The sequence below is a fragment of the Balaenoptera ricei genome, chromosome 11, assembly GCF_028023285.1.
Source record: "Balaenoptera ricei isolate mBalRic1 chromosome 11, mBalRic1.hap2, whole genome shotgun sequence".
NCBI classification, from domain to species: Eukaryota; Metazoa; Chordata; class Mammalia; order Artiodactyla; family Balaenopteridae; genus Balaenoptera; species Balaenoptera ricei.
Window position 1 is genome coordinate 101,302,854 of NC_082649.1, and position 23,050 is coordinate 101,325,903.

General features: G+C 41.1%; 2 protein-coding genes across 8 annotated transcripts in view; one reads left to right on the top strand and one right to left on the bottom strand.

Annotated features, from left to right (window-relative positions):
* The window catches only part of VGLL4 (vestigial like family member 4), a 273,405-nt gene that overhangs the window by 70,227 nt on the left and 180,128 nt on the right, over nt 1-23,050 (bottom strand). The window contains exon 1 of one of the 7 annotated variants that reach the window (XM_059940394.1): nt 10,620-11,201. The exons of the other annotated variants lie outside the window; for them this stretch is intronic. Coding sequence (XP_059796377.1) covers nt 10,620-10,701 — 82 coding nt within the window. The 5' untranslated portion in view covers nt 10,702-11,201. Of the gene's footprint in view, nt 1-10,619; nt 11,202-23,050 lie in introns of those variants that run through there. 7 annotated transcript variants of the gene reach the window in all.
* LOC132374205 (small ribosomal subunit protein eS24-like) lies at nt 17,543-18,018 on the top strand. Its single transcript, XM_059937736.1, has one exon. The coding sequence runs from the start codon at nt 17,576-17,578 to the stop codon at nt 17,969-17,971; it is 396 nt and encodes a 131-aa protein (XP_059793719.1). The 5' UTR covers nt 17,543-17,575; the 3' UTR covers nt 17,972-18,018.

Consider the following 23,050-nt stretch of genomic DNA (forward strand, 5'->3'; position numbering starts at 1 on the left):
CAACAGTGCCTGGCATTATATATATATAATAACAGGTATTAAATATTTTCCCATAAATGATCAGTTCACTTCATAGACTAAAGGCAAGTGATTAGAAAACAAGATGAGGGGCTTCCCTGGTGGCGCAGTGGTTAAGAATCCACCTGCCAATGCAGGGGACACGGGTTCGAGCCCTGGTCCGGGAAGATCCCACATGCCGCAGAGCAACTAAGCCCGTGCGCCACAACTACTGAGCCCACGTGCCACAACTACTGAGCCCATGCGCCACAACTACTGAAGCCCGCGCACCTAGAGCCCGTGCTCCACAACAAGAGAAGCCACCGCAATGAGAAGCCCGCGTACCGCAGCAATGAGAAGCCCAAGCACCGCAACAAAGAGTAGCCCCCGCTCATTGCAACTAGAGAAAGCCTGTGCACAGCAACAGAGACCCAACACAGCCAAAAACAAACAAACAAATAAATAAATATAAAAATAAAATGATGAGATTGATGTGTCTCCCCAGTGGGCTGTCCCCCTTCTATTAAAAACAAAACAAAACAAAAAACAGATGAGTAGGGGCAGTTATTTCTAAGCAACCAGCCCACTTCAAAATGTTTCTCTACAGACACTGAGCCTTAAAGAGTGCCCCCCCCCACCTTCACACGCCTCCTTTTCCTGCCTCTCTGTCCCCCCTCTAAGAACATCCTAAGAATTAACAAACTCCCTTGTGTTCTCAACTGACTGAGCATCCCTGGGCTAGTCACACAATTCCAGTGTCTCTTTATCCTTAATGAAAAGACAGTGGAGCGGATTCACCCATAAGCAGACACCACGGTGCTTGATGCTAAGAACAGAGACGAAAGACAAAGGCCTGGCCCTCCCAGAGCTTACAGCAAGGCAGACAGGTGAGTACAAATGCTCTGACAGAAGCACACGTGGCAGGCCATGCAGACACAAACACAACACCTAACCCTGCCAAGAAGGTAGGGGTGAAGAGGGTCACTTTCCAGAAGAAGCCTCTGCCCGTGAGGGAGAGGCTAACAGGAGTCATGAAAAAGAACAGGTGGAATTTCAGGAAGAGGCCACGGCTCACCGGAAGGAAGGAGTCGGGTGTGTCTGGACCACAGGTGCGGGTGAAGGAGCGATGGGAGACATGACGTGGGCGATGGAGTACTGGAGGATGAGGCCGGAGGGGTACGTGAGGAATGACACTCCCGTGACGTTACAGACCAAGGCCCAGAGGGAACGTGATGAGAGGTGGGGTCAGTGATGCGGTTATTTTAGTGATAATGAAGAAAACCCATGGAGACCTGACTAAGAGAAGAGTTCCTAGGACCTCTTCAACTTCTTATTCTAGTCTTTGTTCCTAGGTGACCATTCTTATTCTCTATTCCAAATTACTATCTCCGGCAGCGGCCACTTCTCTGAGCTCTAGACCCATATACTCAACTTTCTAATACTTATCTCTCCTTTGAAATTCCAAAGATCCTTCAAACTCAACATACCCGAAACTAAACTCATGAAACTCACAATCTCACCACAGAAGCCAGTCTTCTCCCCGTGTTTCCCGCCTCTGCAAACGGCAGCACCGTCCCTCCACGCGGACAAGCCGGAAGCTGGGGAAGCAGCCTCACTGCCCTCTCCGTCATCCGCCTCTTCCCCTGCTCCCATCCAGAACCACGCCCTTCCGTCTTCTCTCCAAACATCTCTAAGACCTACCCCCTTCTCCTTCTTCACTACCACCGCCGTGACTTGGGTTTCCGCCACCTCTTGCCCAAAGCACTGCACAGTCACGTCCTCTCCTATTTCTCCTCTTGCCTTCCAATCTGTTCTCAAGCTAAGAACAAATGTTTATCAGCCTGCCTCCCTCTTATATACCCTCCTACCCACCCCCAGGAGCACATAAAGCCCCTGTTGATGCGGCACACAGCACCTCATTCACGATGGAGTGGGGATCCGATAAGCCTTTGAGCCAAGGGATGTAAGAATTTTAAGAATTTGGAAGGAGTCAGCACCACAGGCAGAGACTCAACTAAGGACTAAAAAGTGTCCACTGAACGTGCCACGAGGGTATCATTTAGTGACCTTGTCCAAAGCAATTTCAATGGAGTCGTGGGAACAGAAATCAGATCACAGTGGAATGAGGAGCAAATGGACAGACGGTAAACAGAGAACACTGACCTTCTTCTGATAACCTGGACGGCAAGGAAAAGAGATCTAATAGGTAAAAAGGGAACACAAGGTTTAGGGATGGGTTAGTTTTTGTTTTAAAGTTGGGAGAGACTTGTGCGTAGTAAGCACATGATGAAGAGAAAGACCCAAGAGAGGAAGAAAGGAAATCAGAAAAGAAACCAATCACTGCTAAGTCCCTGAGGCCACAGGGTAGGGACCTGTGAGCATAAATGGAAGAACCAGCCTTTCACTGAGCCGAGGGGAAAGGAGAGAAGGATGGAGTCAGATTCTGAACAGCCTGCAGGCAGGAAAGCCACGGAGATGTGGTGGTTCCGCTATTCTCTCCTTAAATGGTACATAAGGATCCTTCCAACTCTACAAGAAGGCGCTCTCTCATTCTCTCTCTCTGTCAAACAAAATATAAAACCATGTATGGTATACACATGTGTGTATATTTTATATATTTATATATATAGAATATGTAAAAGTATATTTTTATATATATATACATTATATATATATTTTATGTGTTATATTTATTATTGGACACTAAGAGCAATATTTGATGTCTGCTGTTAGTCCTGGAATTCTACTTCACTCTACCGCTTCCCTCTCTGTATTGAAATAAAGCCTCTAACAGAAAAAGGGCTCCATCATCATCTCCAGAAATTGGTGGTAATTGTTCCCAATTGGGAATTCAGTGGGGCCATGTTACAAAACTTTACATAGGTTTCACACCGAGAATGACTACTATTTTCCATCCCTTTTACCCTCCACTCAATAGAATTTCAAGCCTGGTACTATAGCTGCTATTACATATTTCTTTAAAAAGCTACCCAAATCACTCTCCTGGGTGATTTTAAGCACTGGCAAAGAGGTCAGGGCTTTTCAGCAAGGAAATAAAACACGGGTTCTCTGTGGGGTCAGCCAATAGTTTATCAGTTGCTCATCAAAAAAACAATAGTTGAAAAGGACACGCACAGTAAGAAAGGGAGAAAATGGGTACAGGAGGAAGCCGCCGACAATGAAATAAAATTTTAAATTAATCCCTTGTCACTTTAATAGGGCTGCCACATCATGGAAGATGTGTTTGTTTTCAAAGGGGGGAAAACATGCAGAAATCTGCACTCATCACTCCCTCGACTGTTAACAGGGAAACGGCACAGGCTCTGTCCAGCAGAAGGTGAGCGAGTGTGAACACCGTGCGAAACTGCTCAGCAGAAAGCATCTGCATCAAACCATTAAATTCGGGAATTCACTCTATTAAAATCTAATCATTAGCCAAGAAGCATTAACAGGCAACTCTTTTCACGCAAAACAGATATAAAATAAATACCAAGAGCGATACATACGGATGATCCTTCATTCATCATTTTAGATGGTGCATAAGGCCGACTATTGTTTCAGCTCTTTGTTGCTCTCCAGCAGCCACCTCTATACAATGTAGAGTATTGTTTGAGTACTGGAACAAACAACTTTAGCTTTTTCTGTATATCTAAAAGTCCCTGGATTACCCTCCAAAGAAACCTGGCGCTGAGACAAAGTTGACTTGTAACAAGCCTCAGCCTTTAAGCAAATTGCTCATTAATGCACAACTAAAGTTTCTGTTCAGACCCTAATTAACCTATGTATCTCCAGAAGCATCCCCCCACCCACCCCCAGTTCTGCGCTCTCCGAAACTGGGCAGAATTTTTTTTTTGAATTTTATTTTATTTATTTTTTTATACAGCAGGTTGTTATTAGTTATCCATTTTATACACATCAGTGTATACATGTCAATTCCAATCTCCCAATTCATCCCACCCCCTCACCACCCCCCGCCACTTTCCCCCCTTGGTGTCCATACGTTTGTTCTCTACATCTGTGCTGGGCAGAATTTTTCTAACACACAATTTTCCATTACACATGGATGCTGGTGGGCTTTAACAGTGGTGAAGACTGTGACCAAAATACTGACTGAAAAAAAAGTTCAGACCAAAGCAACACCACGTCTGTTAACAGGGGAGCAGCGGGTGAGTGAAAAGGGAGGCTGGGACATCTGCGAAAGTTCCAGGGTGAAGCCGCCCCTGGCCCCGCCCCCAACCCGAGAAGGAGGCTTCATATGGAGAAGACAACCTCTTAGGACGTGGCCACTACTTTAAAAGATCTCATAAACAAGACACAGAGAAGACTTACAGGACAATTCCAATTATATAGGGCTTTAAAAAAAAAACAAAAATACAAAAAAAACCCACCAGACAAAATTAAGCTAATTTGTCTAGAATGGCACACATAGGTAGTAAACGTATAAAGAAAAGCAAGTTACAACTGCGACGCCCTCTTGGGGTCGGGAGGAATTCTGACTGGGAGAGAATACTTGAAGGAGGCGATTGAATACTTCTTCACCTGGTGATGATTACAAGGTTGATTATTTTTTAACTATAAATTACACATATGTTTTATGTACTTCTATGTCTATATGATATGTTTCATAATAAAAAATGTTAAGAGACAGAGACACACAGAGAGAGACAGACACACACAGACAGAGAAAGATCAACCCAAGACCTAACACATTCCTTAGCAGAGCAGAGGCATTCCATACATGTTTAAGAGAATGGATACTGGGTTACAAAAGCACAGTACTGAGTCTTCTCCAATCACTTACTAAATATTTTTCAGTTTGTTATGTTTACAGACTTCTTTGCAAACAGATGGGTGAAATGTTAAGAGTTCAGAAAAGATCATATAAATAGCCACAAATTAAAGACAACTTTCAGAATGGATTTTCTATTTTATTTAGCATAAATAAACATTCTTTCAACTAGCAGTGATTCACATTGTTAGGATTAAAACATATCCTGTATACAATACCATGAAATTAAAACAATCTACAGAATTCTAAGAAAGAGAATGCAGAAAAGGCAAGATAAGAAAGCAAACTGGCAATAATCCCTTAGAACTTAGTAGAACATGTAACATTCAGGAAGGTAGAGAGAAAGAAAGCAAAAGAGAGAAAATAAAAATTTCAGACTCTGCTTTTAAAATAAAGTGGTTGAAGTTTTTTTTGGGCCGGGGCGGGGGGTGGGGGGGGTGGCGCTGATATATGAGTTCATTAAAAAATAAAAGGGAGAGGGGCTATTTTGTAAGACAAACTGACACTGCTGAGCAAGGCTGGAGCTCAGCTCCAAGGAGCCCAGTATATACATAGATACCACTAAATATAAACAGTCACGGAATAAATGTGCAGATACAGAGAGATAAAACAGATACAGTCAGAAACAATCCCTGGTAAGACTGATTTTATATCTTTGTGTACATGCAGAAGTGCTAAATCTGGATCTAATTTCTTCACAACAAAGCCCAGTTTTCTGCAACATCCTCACAATAAAGCAGAACCAAACTATTAAGGAGAGGTACTGAATCTTCTCATATGCAGAGGGGGAATTTCTTCATATCTTACGGTGTGTTTTTAAAATACTCTTCCTTCACAGCAACGAATCCAAACACCCTAGGAATTGAAGGCCCTGTGGACAATAGGGAAGTAAGGAGGAAGGAAGGAAGAGAAATCCGCCTTCCAAAACAAAGCTGGTGTAGGTTCCAAGAAACAGCCAAGTAAAATAATCCTTCCAGAAAAGGGTAGAGAAACAAGGGAGGGGAGCCGGAAGGAAGGAGAGGATAATCACACCTTCCCTCCCAAACTGTAGATAGAAGGAATACAAACTGGCCAGGTCCTCGCAGGAGAGCTCTTGGGTTCACCTGGGCTTGTTTTATTAACCAAGCTCCTCCCAACCTCTCCTCCTCTCACCCCCTCTCCCCCTCTCTCCATCTCTCCTTCCCCCCTTCCCCCTCACTCCCGACCCTCTCCTACAAATTAAAAGCTACAGTAAAATGAATTTCCACAGCAAAACAGCTACAGATATTCTACCCCACCCCTGGGTGAAGAGCTGGTCACTTGGTGCTCGGGGCTGGGGACAGAATACAGCCAGTACAAAACGGCTCTGCTCTGTGCCCTTTTCAACTCACTAGTACCGACACTCCTAAGTTTCCTGATGCCTCTGAGCTCATTAGACAAAGAACAATGAAACCAGGACTCCATTAAACTGCTGCTGGTTAAACTGGCAGAAAACAAAAGAAATCTGTCAGCCAGGCATGGGCCTTGCTCACATCCCTAGCAGGGTCTCACTCCACTCAACCACCCTTGTTGTGTACATTTTCCTTTCAATTCCAGAAAATTAATGTATATGTAGCCTGTGATGAAACAAGTGATAATTAAGTTCTGAAACAATGATCAGCCCTAAAAGTCCAGGAACCTATAACACTCTTCTCTTAAGCTTTCAGAAGATCTGAAGATACAATCTATTCTTCCTTTCTCCCAATATAAATCATACCATTAAACTAAAAGGGGAGAATTCTTCTACCAAATTACACCTTAATGGCTCTTAACCCATAATTAAAGTATCACTAACAGGAGCTTAAAGCCACAGCCAACCGTGAGTACATTTATTAGGACCTAAGTTTTCAGCACTAAGTAATTATGTAAATAGAACCATCAGCCATCTTGAGAAAAGTCCATGGTCGAACCAGCTCCCTGGTCCCTTGAGGAAACTCTCTGTGACTGGCATCTACGCAGGGCCTCCTCCCCTGCAGTCAGAACAAAGTTAAGCAAAGCTACGTGCCAGAGGAGCAAGGAAGGCGAATTCCGACCATGCTCCTTGCCTAGAGCCCTGATCACCATCTTCCCTGATTATCACAACAGTTTGGGAACCTAGACCAACAACTGGTTTCAGAGCAAAGAAGAATCCAGGTCAGACTCAACTGTGCATCGTGATCCAAGATGCTGTCCCTGTGCTGCGGGCTGTGAAGGTCCCCGGGACACAGCGTGGCCCCTAACATCAAGGAGGTGATGATTAATTAAGGAGGCAAGACATCAAATAATTTTGGAGAGGTGGTATGGTATAGAAGAATCACAGACTAACTGAGACCACTTTGTTCCTCAATTCAATTCTGTTACAAACTTTCTGAATAAACTTGGATGGACAATTCACCTCTCTAGGTCTCAGTTTTCTTGGCAAAAACAAGGCAAATGTATTAGCTATATCTAAGGCCCTGGATAGCTCTGCAATAATTAGATAATTAGAGAACATGAGACAGTATAAAATTAAGTGCTAAATTATACAGTAGCGACCACAGCTGCCGACAGAGAGATTTCATTGATTTCTCAGTCCACCACTTCCTGAGAGCCACACCAGGCACTGTGCCAGGACTCAGGGATACAGCGACCAAGACAAAGCCCCGCCTTCATGAGGCTTTCGGTCTACCAGTGGCGCATTCTCAGGAGTTCAGAGGGGAAAAAATGAAGGCTCCTTTTCAAGGAGATAGAGGCAAAACTGGGATTCAAGTGGGTATAATTTGAACATACAGTAGGAAGGGTGATGAATGATGGACTGGCTAACTGTTGAGAATTTCAGTAATAAACCAGAGATTTTTGAAAAGACATATTAATACCCAAGCAGAGTTCTGCTAATTGGCTTATCACCAATGAAGGTAATTAGTTTCCATGAGTTAGCCAAATGCAGATTCTTCCTGCCCTTTGCCAATCATCTTCTCCTATCCCAACAGGTCCCCACCCCAAATCTATTTGTGGTTCATTTTTTTCCCTTAATTCTCTTTTCAATTATGCTTGTGGATTTCTATGGTGAAAGTCAGGAGCAGACACCAAGCAGAGAGTCCATATCTAAGCCATCTGGAGTCTACCTTAAATGTGGGGTTTTAGGAAGACCTTGTATGCTATGAGATAATCGGCTAAAAAAGACCTGTTTGTGTATAAGTTGCTAGAGAGGTTGAGGAAAGATGGTGCAGACACATGGTTTATTTTGTGGAGTAGAGCTCTAACACAAATAAGGAAAACAGTACAACTAACCTAGAGAATAATTAACCGTCAACATCTCACCTTCTTAAAACTAAAAATTCATACAATTATTTTGTCCCTTATTTTTAAGACACGTGAAACATGCCTGGGCCCTAAGTGAAATCAAACACTGCCCACCAACTGTACATTCCATTTTCCAAATAACTTCCCTGGAATGCTGGTGAGCTGATAGATTTAATACGAATATTCTCAAAGTGCTGGACTTAAAAGGAACAATAACTATTCCAACTTTTCTTACCCCCCCCCCCAAAAAAATCCCATCTAAGATTTATGCCCATCTTCTAAACACCCTTTTGAGTTCAGAGCAGATGTGTGCAATGTTTACACTGAGAAAACCACTAGGACATAAACAACCCACTATAAACACCACTCAGATTTTGCTGTGCTTTTCTTCATTTCCAGTGTATTTATTTTGGTGTTAAAATAATGTTAACTTTCATAATAAGGAAAATAGCAGCAGATGTTTAAACCAAACAGACACACATCATCCCACACATCTACTCAACTTTCAGAATCAAAGTTTCTTCCTCCCAATTAAGGAGGGAGCCTAGAAGACCACTCTTGTGTATGGTACCTACTAAACAACAGATCAACCTGGACAAGCTTTCCGTAAGCTTTTCCTCACCAGCTGCAGACATAAAAAATTAATGTGGTATCCATTTCCTAATAATCCCTATATTCTTCTCTCAGGCTGATTATTATGCTTTATTTTGAAAATATCTTATTACTCAATGACAAAGACAATCCAACAGAAAGTGCCTTAAAAGTTTTCAGTTTCTTGTTCACTGAAAAAAAATTCTTTTAAACTAACTGCAGTGTTAATTTCACAGGAAACACGCCTGGTGGCTTGCTGCTTAGACCACTCTAAAAGGGACTTGAGGACACAGGGGGGGCGGGAAGGGGAAGCTGGGATGAAGTGAGAGAGTGGCATGGACATATACACACTACCAAATGTAAAATAGATAGCTAGTGGGAAGCAGCTGCACAGCACAGGGAGATCAGTTCGGTGCTTTATGACACTTAGAGGGGTGGGATAGGGAGGGTGGAGGGAGGCTCGAGAGGCAGGGGATATAGGAGTATATGGATACATCTAGCTGATTCACTTTGTTGTACAGCAGAAACCAACACAACATTGTAAAGCAATTATACTCCAATAAAGATGTTAAAAAAAAAAAAAGTCTGCCTTTTAAATGAGTGACTTTAGAAGCAGGATGATACCTAAAGCAGCAGATTCAAAGAAAGCAATTCACCAAAATTCGCATTCCTGGAACAAGTAGAATTTAAAAAAGAAAAAAAGAAAGACTACTTTAAATATGAGATTCTTATCCACAAAGTTACATAAAAAACAATAAGAATGAGATTTTTCCTTGAAGGGGAAAGGGTAAGTTTTTGACTGCTTGGGCAACAGGGCTAAAGTTTTTACACGAAAAATACAAGTGGATCAGCTCACCCTCCCAAGTTTCTTCCATGTTTTCTTTTTCTAGAGCAATGTTCAGTTCACTATAGGCAGAGACATGGAAACTTCTCCTGCTGAATCAGAAGGGATATGTCTCCTTGATTTGTATGTGGTTACAACAAAAAACACTTCCCCTGCCAAGCTGAATTCCCCCGGAGATGTGTCTCCGGCTACTCAGACTCAGACCATTACCACTTTTTCAAATCGCACGTAGATAATGTTGGATTAAGAAATTCCCTTTTCTCTTCTTACTACTAACAGAGACAGCTTGAAATACTACAGGGCAGTGGGGAAATACCTCATGGTTTAGTAGGAGGTAATAAATGATAAGATTTCAGAGCTCTTTTTTTTTTTTTTTTTTAATTTAGCTTTCTGGTTGGTGGGTTGTGCAATCACTTCCACAAGGGACAGGAGTGTGGAGGGAACATCCTTCAATGTCAGAACTCTCCCAGAGCTGTACAGGAAATGGGAAATCAGACAAAGAGCCAGTCTGTGCTCTGTGACATGGGTGCCCTTCCAGGCCCCCAAACTGAATAGAAAAATTCTTCATTGTTTGGGACAATCGCTCTTGAACACAAAAACGCACTGTAACTTTCTGTTCCCCTCTACATGAAAATCCAAAGCTCTTGTTGGCTGTTAGACTACAACAGGAATACTGTATGTAGATAGTGTATGTTTAAAATAAGTATCAAAGCAAAAAAAAAAAAAGAGAGTGAGAGAGAGAAAACCCGGCATGTTTAACTTTTTACTTGGGTCCAGAAGTTCCTCCACTAAAGAAAACACCAACAGAAATCAAAAAAGAAATACAATTTAAAAGACTTTAAAATGTGAGGAGTTAGTATGCTGCAAGCATAAAGCAAACTTTTAACAATGTATATTTTACCACCTCCCCGCCCCCGCCCTCTCCACTGTAACCCCTGAAGGCTAAGATACAAACAACAAACTTTGTACTGAAAACAGTACCTAAGAACCGCTTGCCTTTCAAAGCACCCTAAAGCCTCAAGAAAGAGAACAAAATGCACAGAAGGCAATCAGAACCGGAAAGGAGGAGTGGCCTTGACCAAAGCAATAGGGTAGCAGTTTCTAGAAGGGAACATCTACCTTCATAGCACAGAATCCCGATATTGCTGTTCATCTTGTCCAAGTACTGGTAGTTCAACAGGTCCATCTTCATAAATAGCATTTATTGGGCTAGCACAGAAAACCAGCTCTTTGCTTTCGCCCCGAAAAAGTACGTTTCCAAAATCAACTAGTGCTGAGCAGCTCCTGGCTCTTCTCTTAAACTTCACAAAGACGGAGGCCCGGCCTCGGATCAAAACAAAGTAAAAGTAAAAAAAAAAAAAAGACGCACACAAAATCGAACTTGCAGAAAACCCTTCAAGGGTTCGTGGGCAGACGGTATACGTCCTGGATCCTCAATCGAGCATTTAAAAAATCGTTTCAGAAGTCTTTACGGGTCTTTCTTCGACGTAAGAAAGGAGCAAGGAAGGAAAACCCGAAGCCCATTTCCTAGGACAAAGCCGCGCTCGCGCCGCTCACAGCCCGCTGCGAGTTCACTGCGCTGACACGCCGACTATGCCTGGAATGACTCGTATGTGGACGAGCTTCCTCTTCCCAGCGGGAGGGAGCGCGGAGCATGCTCACTGAATCCCCGGGGCTCTTCACATGTCAGGGATGTTTTCTGCACAAGATCAGGCTCTAAATGTACTAAAGTGTTTGAAAGAAAGAGGAGGAGGAGGTGGAGAGTCTGCAGGAGGGGCCGGGGCAGAGCGGCTCTTGACAGGAAGCAGCCCTGCCGCTGCAAAACCGGAGGAGGGAAGAGAAAACCCAGGAAGTCGCTTTTTCAGGAGCTGAGTACAAAGTCAAAAATCCATCATGGAAGCAAACTTCCATGGAATTTAACTCCGGTGTAGCTTCACTTTTGGGTTTCAGAAACCCAAAGTGCTTTGCTGTGGTACATATACCACATATTTCTTTTCTTTTCTTTCCTTCCTTCTCTTTTAAAAGTCGTTTTACAAGGTCCATTTACACTTTAACTGTATATTTAAAATTTCGATGTCATGTTACATATAACTTCTCTCATAATTCTCATAACAACTCACATAAACAGGGCAGGGATGGTATCACCTTTTTACAGCAGCAGAAACTGGGGCTCAGAGGAATTAAATAATGGTATATGGCTCCCAAAATAGTTGGTAGAACTACTTTTAGAGTGTTTTATTCCCTTATAACCTTCTAAAAAATAAGGAGGGGAAGAGGGAGAGAGAAAGATAAGGAGAAACAGGAAGAGAGAAAGAGAAAGAGAGAGAGTTTAAGGAGGTAAGACTACATATCCAAAACACAAAGCCTACCTGACACGATGGGTGGGAGGGATAAAATTATTTTCATTTTGCACATAGGAAAGCTGTTCCATCTGTGTATTAGAGGCTAACAGAGTAGCATGCCGCCACGTCACGCCTTATTGTAAGGACTTGGGCCTTAAACTTCACACCTCCAATATCCAGCACAAGTGGTGCCCAAAAGCTATTTACTGAATCAGTAAATCACTGAAAGTTCAGAATCTTCAGCACATGAAGAACACGCTAGCAAAATAAAGGGAAAAAAATAGTTTTCTCTTTGGAGATGGCGCCTAGCTTTTGGCACCATGAATAGACTAGTAATTCACCACAGGAGGTGTTTCTATACTAATACTATTGTATGCTATTTGGAGATTTAGGAAATACCAAGGGGTGTGCTATACTGTAGACCAAGACTTGACATTGTAATACCCTAAAATAAGAACTGGATAAATAATTTCAAGGGCTTATATGTTAAAAGATTAGCAGTTGCACTTTGGGTAACAGGCATGTTCATGACAAGTTGTTCTAATTGAATCCTATTTGGAGATAAATACAACAGCCAATACTGCTGCCGTCCCTGCTGCAATAGTAGTAACTGGCATAGCAGCAGGTGAAGGAGGCAATAGAAAAATCGAGATTTCACAAGCTTTAATTTACAAGGCTATTTATTAATGCTAGATTACATGTTCTAGAATCCGAATAAGCTATACTGAAAGGTATGTACACCATCACTTGTAATTAAAGTACTTGATGGTACCTGACGGGGAGGGTCAGAAGAAAACTCTTACAGCATCTAATATATATTATTGTACTTAATCTTAATATCTTTGGGTACAGATTCAAGTTCAACTGATAGTTTTGGTTCAAATTCAATTACCCAGTTGGTTGTGGAGAACAATTACTGTGCTACATTCTTTGACGTAATTTCTCAATCAGAAAACGTTATGAGTCATTAGCACACCCCATACGGGAGAAAGCTGGCTGCACCTTGGAATCAGTGTGGAGTTTTTAAAAATCCTAAGGCTGTGGGTGCACCTCAAAATAATCTGAAGGGGTGGGGCCCAGTGTTGGGATTGATTTTAAAGAGTCCCAGGCGATTCTAACATGCGCCCAAGATTGAGAACCACTGCTTTTATCTCAGAGGGAAAAAAATCACCTGCCTTCAGATACTTCATTTTACACAACTTATTTTGAGAAGGAAAGTTTTCTTTTTAAAGTACAGTGATTTAACCAGATCCAAACAATCCAGTGGTAACGATAGGAGTAAAATATTTAGTAACTTCCCTTTAATGACTCAGTGTCACTTACAATGTAGTTTTCAGTCTCCAAGAGGCAACCACCCATGTGGACACAGGCCCACAGGTACACCTTGACCTGTGTTTGCAATGAGCTGTAGGAAAATAAAATCCCCAGCCCCCACCGCGTGTTTCCCACTGATCTGGACGCTACTGTGGTCCTGCTTAGAGCTACAGACCAGGAGAGTGAACAGGTAGAAACGTTGATAGCAATTTGACAGAGTCATCTTAGGTCCTGTAAATCTTCCAGGCAGACAGTCTGAGAAGCCCCGCCCTGAAGGGTGGCGGCCACACCCGCCGACTCCACGGGGTAGCCAGTTCCTGCGGCTGGACCTATCCCATCACAGCTCCCCACACCGTCCACCTTCCGCTTCAAGCAGTGAACTACCTACAGTTACTCTCGAAAACCAAATTATTTCACGTCTCAGTGCACACATTCCCTCTTTGTGCAAGACTCTTCCAGCCCCTCTCCCAGCAAACACTCATTCTTCCCTCAGGACTTGGCACACGTCTCCTTTGTCCTGTGGGACCCCCGTCCTTCTGAGTCCTCACTCCCAGGCCTCTGCCATCATTTGCCCACAGACATGCTTCCATCCTAGGCACATCTAGGCTTTAGGAGCAAGGGCTGTGCCTTCTGTACCTCTGCAGGGTTGGTCTGGCAGGAGCCTGGCACATGGTAGGCCATCAATAAATTCCTGTTGAATAAAATCTCTAAGATGAAAACACCTCAAAGGTAGACTCTCCATCTCCCCCTCCCTGCTCCCAGCACATACCAGATTATCTAACTCAATGTCTCTCCTACTGGATTCTGTCAGCATCTTCTGGGGACACAAGTCCTCACATCTGAGGGAAACTCATCTAGATTCTGATCAGGCTTCAGATTATGGTCAACATATCCACTGAAAAAATCCAAGCGCTGGAAAATGTCAGTGCTTCTCAAGCTCATTCACAGACTAACATTGTCATAATTAAACTACCAACAGGATTCTTCTTAAGGAAACTGGAAGGATGGTTCTAAATTTTATCCACCAAAAAAAAAAAAAAAAAAAAAATCAGGAAGAAAGTTGGGTTTTTTTGGATGAAGAAATTTGATCTATCAGATATTTAAAACATAAAGCTACTGTATAGCATAGGAAACTATACTTGATATTTTGTAATAACCTATATGGGAAAGAACCTGAAGAAGAATCATATATATACATATATATATGTACACATATAACTGAATCACTTTGCTGTACACCTGAAACTAACACAACATTGTAAATCAACTCTACTTCAATAAAATAAAATAAATAAATAAAACATAAAGCAAAGAACATTTCTGGGGTGGAACTGGGAAGAGAATAAGAAAAGTGAAACAGATATTGTCATATAGTAAAAACTTTAAAAACTGTAAGAAAATGTTCAGACTATCTAATTTGGAATAGGGAAACACTTTCTAAGCCTGAAAAAGAATTAAATCAAAGAAAGAAGTCACAGAGGAAACTACTGTAGAATTTGACTGAATATACAAATTTTATGTTTTGTACATCTGAAAACACCAAAACCAGGTAGAGAGGCAAAACACAAAATGGAAGAATATATTTGTGACATATACTATGGTGGATGAAGGATGAATGTTCTTGGTATATAAACATTAAAAAATAGAAAATAAGAAAAAACTTAATCTAAATTATTTTTAAATGAGCAAAGAACATGAGAAACAAATGGCCAATACAGTTTTAAAAAGCCTATTCGAGGGACTTCCCTGGCGGTTCAGTGGTTAAGACTCCATGCTTCCACTGCAGGGGGCACAAGTTCGAGCCCTGGTCGCGGGGAAGATCCCGCAAGCCACGCAGCACGGCCAAAAATATAAACAAATAAAAGATAAAAGGGGCTTCCCTGGTGGCGCAGCGGTTGAGAATCTGCCTGCCAATGCAGGGGACACGGGTTCGAGCCCTGGTCTGGGAAGATCCCACATGCCGCGGAGCGACTGGGCCCGTGAGCCACAACTACTGAGCCTGCGCGTCTGGAGCCTGTGCTCCGCAACAAGAGAGGCCGCGATAGCGAGAGGCCCGCGCACCGCGATGAAGAGTGGCCCCCACTTGCCGCAACTGGAGAAAGCCCTCGCACAGAAACGAAGACCCAACACAGCCATAAATAAATAAATAAATAAATAAATATTTAAAAAAAAAAAAAAAAAAAAAAAAAAAAAGATAAAATAAATACACTTTAAATTTTTTTTCTTAAAAACAAGCCTATTCAACCTCATTAAAAATAGTAAAAATACAAATTAAAAAAAATTAACTGATTCTCTACCTGCCAAATTAACAAAAAGAGAAAGCATTTCAATCTTATTTAATGCTGGTGAGGTGAGCTGCCATTGGAATTTGTGTCACTGCTAGTAAAAGTGTAAGCAGTCAATGCCTTTCTACAAAGTAGTCAACATACGCATCAAGCTGTCTGTAGTGTTGAAAATGTTCACATCCTTTCCTTGCTCTGGACTCTAGTTCTAGAACTCTGTCTTAAGAAAATAATAAGATTTGGTCAAAGAATTACATAAAGATGCTTATCATGCTTCTATTTATAATAATGAAAATTTGAAAACCTAAAAGTCCAAAAATAAGGAATGCATGAAAACTGTGGTATATCAATGACAGAATAGTATGCAACCATTATAATTCCTTCTAAAAAATATAATGACAGGAGAAAATGATATACTCAAAACATATGCTAATGGAACTACATATGTTAAATGAAAACAAGCAAATAAAAAATATAAAAATAGTATGTACACTAAACACCAATTTTGCTTATGTATTTATAAGTATACACACATATGCAGAAAATAATATACACACACATGTATTTAAAAGACTGTACTAGAGAAAACAATAATTCAGAAAGATACATGCGCACCTCAATGTTCACTGCAGCACCATTTACAGTAGACAGGACATGGAAGCAACCTAAATGTCCATCAATAGAAGAATGGATAAAGAAGATGTGGTACATACATACAATGGAATATTACTCAGCCATAAAAAGGAACGAAACTGTGCAATTTGCAGAGACGTGGATGGACCTAGAGACTGTCATACAGAGTGAAGTAAGTCAGAAAGAGAAAAACAAATAGTGTGTAATACCTCTTATATGTGGAATCTAGAAAAATGATACAGATGAACTTATCTGCAAAGCAGAAATAGAGACACAGACTTAGAGAATGGACATATGGATACCAGGGTTGGAAGGGGAGGGTGGGATGAACTGGGAGATTGGGATTGACATATATACACCACTGTGTATAAAATAGATTACTGATGAGAACCTATTGTACAGCACAGGGAACTCTACTCAATGCTCTGTGGTGACCTAAATGGGAAGGAAATCCAAAAAAGAGGGGATATATGTATAGCTATAGTTGATTCACTTTGCTGTAGAGCAGAAACTAGCACAGCATTGTAAAGCAACTATACTCCAATAAAAATTAATTTTTAAAAAAAAAACAAGAAAAAAAAAGGAAAAAAATAAATAAAAATAAATAAATGATTGGAAAGCATACCAAAATGTTACCAGTGCCTATCTTGGAGGGGTGGGCATTTTTTATATTTTCCTGTGTTTCTAATTTACCTGCAAAGACTATATTCCTTATATAATCAATGTGAGGGTGAAGGAAGGTCCTCACTTTTTAAAAAGCAGGGACATACGAGAAAATATGCCCTGGTGAGACATAAGCAATGGATCATTTATATCTAATTTTTGAACACCGTGATATGTCCTTTTCATTTAGATTTAACAGCTAAAGATTTAAAAATTCCAAACATTTATTTAGAACTCTGTAAGATTTAAAGATGTTTATAATGAGGTATCTGTCCTAAAGAACAGTCTACAATATGGCGGTGTATGTCAATTATATCTCAGTAAAACTGGGGGCTAAGGAAAACAGCCTACAAGGAGAAGCTCCCTGTACTTTAAACTTTCAGAGAATGTAGACATGTATGCATATGCTTTTCTCTTCTATTATTTACTAATTATTTCATGTATTAGTAACAATACCCCGAACTAGACCATAAGCTTTGGAGAAAAGGAAAACTAAGCTTCAGTTCTTGGTATAAAGCTCCCCACAGTATAAAATAAGGGCTCCATAAATGTTCATTATGGCAGCGTCTCAACATCTTTGTGGAATAATGATGGCAAAATGATGACAGTAGGAAGCCCAGGCTAATTACTAGGTTAAACGGTTCTACTTGCTAGAGAGTTGACTACCAGTTTAGAATAGAATCAGCAAAACTGTGAGCTGCTTCATAAAAGCCAAATGATCAAAATCACTCTCGAGACACTTATTAAAAGATAAAATGCTGGGACTTCCCTGGTGGTGCAGTGGTTAAGAATCCAACTGCCGCTCTTTTCCTTCCTGGCTGCTTGAAGATCAGCCGCCATTATGAACGACACGGTAACTATCCGGACAAGGAAGTTCATGACCAACCGACTACTTCAGCGGAAACAAATGGTCATCGATGTCCTTCATCCTGGGAAGGCAACAGTACCTAAGACAGAAGTTCGGGAAAAACTAGCCAAAATGTACAAGACCACACCAGATGTCATCTTTGTGTTCGGATTCCGAACCCATTTTGGTGGTGGCAAGACAACTGGCTTTGGCATGATTTATGATTCCTTGGATTACGCAAAGAAGAATGAGCCCAAACACAGGCTTGCAAGACATGGCCTGTATGAGAAGAAAAAGACCTCGAGAAAACAGCGAAAGGAACGCAAGAACAGAATGAAGAAAGTCAGGGGGACTGCAAAGGCCAATGCTGGTGCTGGCAAAAAGAAGTGAGCTGGAGATTGGACAACGGAAGGAATAAAGACTCTGCAGTGACTGTGTCTGTGGTGATTGTGCAGATTTTTCATGAGAGAGTTAATAAACTAAGACTTTTTACATTAAAAAAAAAAAAAAAAAAGAATCCAACTGCCAACGCAGGGGACACGGGTTCGAGCCCTGGTCCGGGAAGATCCCACATGCCGCAGAGCAACTAAGCCCGTGCACCACAACTACTGAGCCCCTGTGCCACAACTACTGAAGCCCACACGCCTAGAGCCCGTGCTCTGCAACAAGAGAAGCCACCGCAATGAGAAGCCCACGCACTGCAACGAAGAGTAGCCCCTGCTCGCCACAACTAGAGAAAGCCCGCATGTGGCAACAAAGACCCAACGCAGCCACAAATAAATACATAAATAAATAAAATTTAAATAAAGAAATAAAATAAAATGCTTTCATTAGCACACTTACCAAGCAAGGAATATTTTAATGTTAAGTCTAACAATTATTTTTTCACAGACACCAGGAAATGTAAATAACCCTACAGGGCTACTTGGTCCCCCCGCAATGGATTCAATTGCCCTCTTCTTTCCAGGATGCTAAGTAACCAATGTATTTAACTAATGCTTTCATTTTTAAGTTTATTTTTCTCCTTACCACACATTTATTTTTTCAAATCACTTTAACCTTATATGTGACTAATAATCAAAAACCCTACCAAAGGAAGAAAGTTAAGTCTGACTGTAACTTGATCTACATTATCAACTAACCAAAAAGTTGGATGTGCAAAAGTGCCATGTTTAAGAGCATCTCTAGACCCCACTGCAATCTACGGGCACATTCTTCAGTATAATATGAACAGCAACAGTAACAATGGTGATGATAATGTTTGTTAAATACTTCATTGGTCAAGGCACTCTCACTTTTTTATATTATCTTAATTACTAAGACAAGGTTGTAAGAGAAGGAAAGCATAGAAGAGGGTTTAAGTGAAAACAAACTTAGCACTGAGTGGTAAGAAAGAAGACTTAAGGAACGAAACTTTTTCTTTTAAATATTGTTTAGAATGCAAAGTTCTGTGGCTCTTCAAAAGCTCAGCTAAAATCCCACCTTTCACAAGAACCCCATTAGCTAGGATTAATCTCTTTACGAGTCCACTGTATTTTAGGTTTACACTGCACTTAATTCTAAAACAAGGCAGACTACGAGATGATTTATGCATCTCTCCCCTACCTGATTATAAAGACTGTTTTGCACACAGTAGGTCTTCAACAGTGTAGCTGTTGAATTAAAGAAGACACCAAAACAAAACAATTTTCAAATGCCTCAAGTATCAAGGATGTAAACCTGAATATCTATTAAGTTCTCTGTGTTTTTTACATTTTCTCTCAAGGAAAGAATTCCTAAACATATCACAAAACATTGCTTATTTCTCTAACTTGGAGTTGCTCACACTGAAATGACGATGAAAAATAGACAGTATTTTGTCAATTTTTTCACAAAAGCAAATGCCATTAAGCTGTATATCTTGACTTTTATTGTTTATAAAATAGTAACATTTCTAAGCTAAAACACTCTCAACTTCTATTAAGTATGACTAGATTATGTACTGTAATATAATGGGATTTTAACACAGATATATGTACTTTTTAAAAAACTTAAAATGGTTCTTCAAAGCAAAGATTTAAACTTTCAATACAACAGCACCCTCTAAGGGTGAATTTTAAATTGCAAAGACAACTTCGGGAAAGCAAATTGCCTAATTTCTCACCTGAGTTCAAACACAGTTAGCCTCTTATTTAACTTAAAAAGTCACAGTGAAGAGAATTCCCTGGTGGCGCAGTGGTTGAGAATCTGCCTGCCAATGCAGGGGACACGGGTTCGAGCCCTGGTCTGGGAAGATCCCACATACCGCGGAGCAACTGGGCCCGTGAGCCACAACTGCTGAGTCTGCGCGTCTGGAGCCTGTGCTCCGCATCCGCAACGAGAGAGGCCGCGATAATGAGAAGCCCGCGCACTGCGATGAAGAGTGGCCCCCACTTGCCGCAACTAGAGAAAGCCCTTGCCCAGAAACAAAGACCCAACAGAGCCATAAATAAATAAATAAACAAACAGCAACAACAACAAAAAAAAGTCACAGCGAGTATCTTTTAACAAACAGTTCCATTCTCATTAAACTTTGCAAAAATTTAAAATATCCTAACAAAACCAATTCACTTGATATCAAATGAGTGAATAGGAAATCTGCTTTACTAACATGAATTTAAGATAAAAATAGCATTTAAAAGTTCAGACTAGGATTGATGTTTTAAATAAATCAGAATAAATCAGTACTGGGGAAGGGAATATAATTAATTAGCATTCCCAAGAAAGGAGAAATCTCTTGCAAAACACTATAACTTACTAGTTTTAAACTAGTGCCTTATATGCTTGAAACAAATGTTTCCTTATTAACAAAAACGATTATTTTAGTGGTTTTCATTATTGCAGACAATTTAGTTCAGTAAATCCCATTCAAAGAACCTTCATAAATAAAATATTATTCTGATATTCACATTCTCACCAATTATAATTATCCACAGACGTATTCTTACCAGGTTGGCTAGCACTTACTGCCATGGTAAAAACAGGAGAAGTCCAATGGAGGAAAAGTCCTAAATATTTAACATCTGAAGGTCAAGGTCACTGAACTGACAGTCCCAATTTCTGATTCAATCTTCACCTAGCAGTTCAATTTGCCTTCACAGTATTTCATTCATTAGGCACCATTTTTCTACCTCCAGAATCACCCTTCCCACCAACTAGGATCCAGTCTAGAAAACAGACAACACACCTGTTTTTTAATAGAATTTTAATGCTTCCTCCCAACCTGTGCCCCCTTCCAGTAACTACCCTCATGAGGTAACTACTATCCTAACTTTTAAGAGCATTAGATTAGTTTGACCACTTAATACAAATAGAATCATATGGTATGTAACTTTATGTGACTGGATTCTTGCATTCAACATTATGTTTATGAATGTTATCCTTATTTTTAAGTGAAGGTGAAAATCATTCCTTTTCATGGCTGTATAGTATTCCATTGCTCTAATGGACCACACTTCATTCTACAGCTGATGGATATTTAGGTAGTTTCTATCTGGAGGATATTATAAATAGCGCTGCTACAAATATTCTAGTCTCTGTCTTTGGTGAGCACGGACTGCATTTCTGCTGCATACATTCAGCTTGAGTAGATACGTTAGGTCACAGAGTGAGCATACATTCAGCTTGAGTAGATACTCAAATAGTTTCCAAAGTATTTGTCATAGAGCGAGTATACATTCAGCTTGAGTAGATACTGTCAAATAGTTTTCCAAAGTATTTGTACCAATTATACTCCTGCCAGCCGTGTATGGGATTTTAGGTTGCTGCATGCCCTTGCCAGCACTTTTTCATCTTTTCATTCCTACTACATGGGTAGGTACAGAGCAGCCTCGCTGTGGTTTTACTTCACACTTCTCTGACCGAGAGTAAAAACATTTAAATGCTCATAAGAGGCAGAGGGATAGGATTCACCACACAGAACAGTGGGGTAAGGGTCTAATCCACTGGCTCTCAAACAGAACCATTTTGCTTCCCTCAACCCAGGGGACCTTTGGCAATGTCTGGTTGTCACAACTTGGCGGTACCACGGGCATCTAGTGGATGGAGGCCAGGGATGTTGCCAAAGACACTACAATGCACAGGACAGCCTCCCTGAGCGAAGAATTTTCGGGACCAAAACGGCAGTAATGCTGCTGCCAAGAAACCATGATCTAAGCGGACCGTTGTTAGACTCATCCCCCTTAGTCATGTGATCAATGTAATCGATGGCCGGTACAGCTCAAGAGGTCAATTTCCTACTGTCTTCAATTTCCTCAAGCTGAAGGAACAGAAAGACAAAGGATACTTACTACGTGCTGGGCGTGGCACATGGCAGAGCGCCAGGTTCTCTCAGGTATCTTGTTTCTTGTTAAATCCTCACAACAATGCTGGGAGGTACTCTCACCATTTTATAAATGAGGAAACATATCAGGCTGAGAAGCTTGTCCAAACTCACACAAAGAGTGTAGAACTGGGATCTGAAGCTGTGATTTTCCACTCCACCCAGGGTCTTACTTTTAACCAAAAATAAGAAGAGTTTTTAAAGTCTACAATGATTTATCTTGCAAGGGGGCGAGTTTCACTCCAGATTTGCAAAAAGCAGCTGAATAAAAACTAGGTATGAAAACGAGATCATCTGCAATGTTAAGTCAACAAGCACCTGTAAGAACTGTACCCTAAACTTTTTCAACAAATTCATCTTCTTCACCACACTGTGATCTCTTTAAAGTTAGATCTGTGCCTTACTTTTCTTTGTATATGCCCCAGTGCCTATAGGAGTAGACATTTAAAGTTTCCTGGATTAATTACTGACCTAGAAACACCAAAGAGGGAAGAAAGGGTCTTCAAAAAGCAAGCAGATGGTTCAGATTTTATTTTATTTTTTTCACCTAGTCAAGTATATTTTAGTAACATAAAACAGAATTAGATGTTTTGGTTGAAGATGTTCGATTAAATCGAATAAAGGTCAATACCATCAAATTCTTTTCACAACACAAACAATTCAATTTTTCCAAGGATGGATTTGCCAGCATGGCCTTGTCGTCATCCTCTGGATGTTATTTACTGACGCTTCTGATAGTGAGGACATTGCAATCATAGGCTCACCAGAAATCCATTCACTGAAAGAGAGGTTTACAACCCTGGCTGTGCATTAGAATCACCCAGGAAGCCTTGAAAGCCACGGATGCCAGGCCCCGGACCTGGCAGTTGATTGAGCAAAGCTGGGGTGGGGTGGGGCCCGGGGGGGCCCGGAAAGACATATTTTGAACTTATACCCAGGAAACGACTATACTCAGACCAGTTTGGAAACAGCTCCCCAGGTAATTCTGACACACTCCCCACCCCTGAGTATCAGACCACTGCACTGGGGATTCTGAACTGAATTTCGTACCCCCTGCCTTCCAGCCCTTCCACCCCTTCCAGAGCTCAAGGGCATCCCAGTGAGCTACCCATGGGCAGTACCAGGGGGTG

Coding starts and splice junctions, on each gene's coding strand:
- LOC132374205 (XM_059937736.1), top strand. CDS start 17,576: ATGAACGACACGGTAACTATCCGGACAAGGAAGTTCATGACCAACCGA.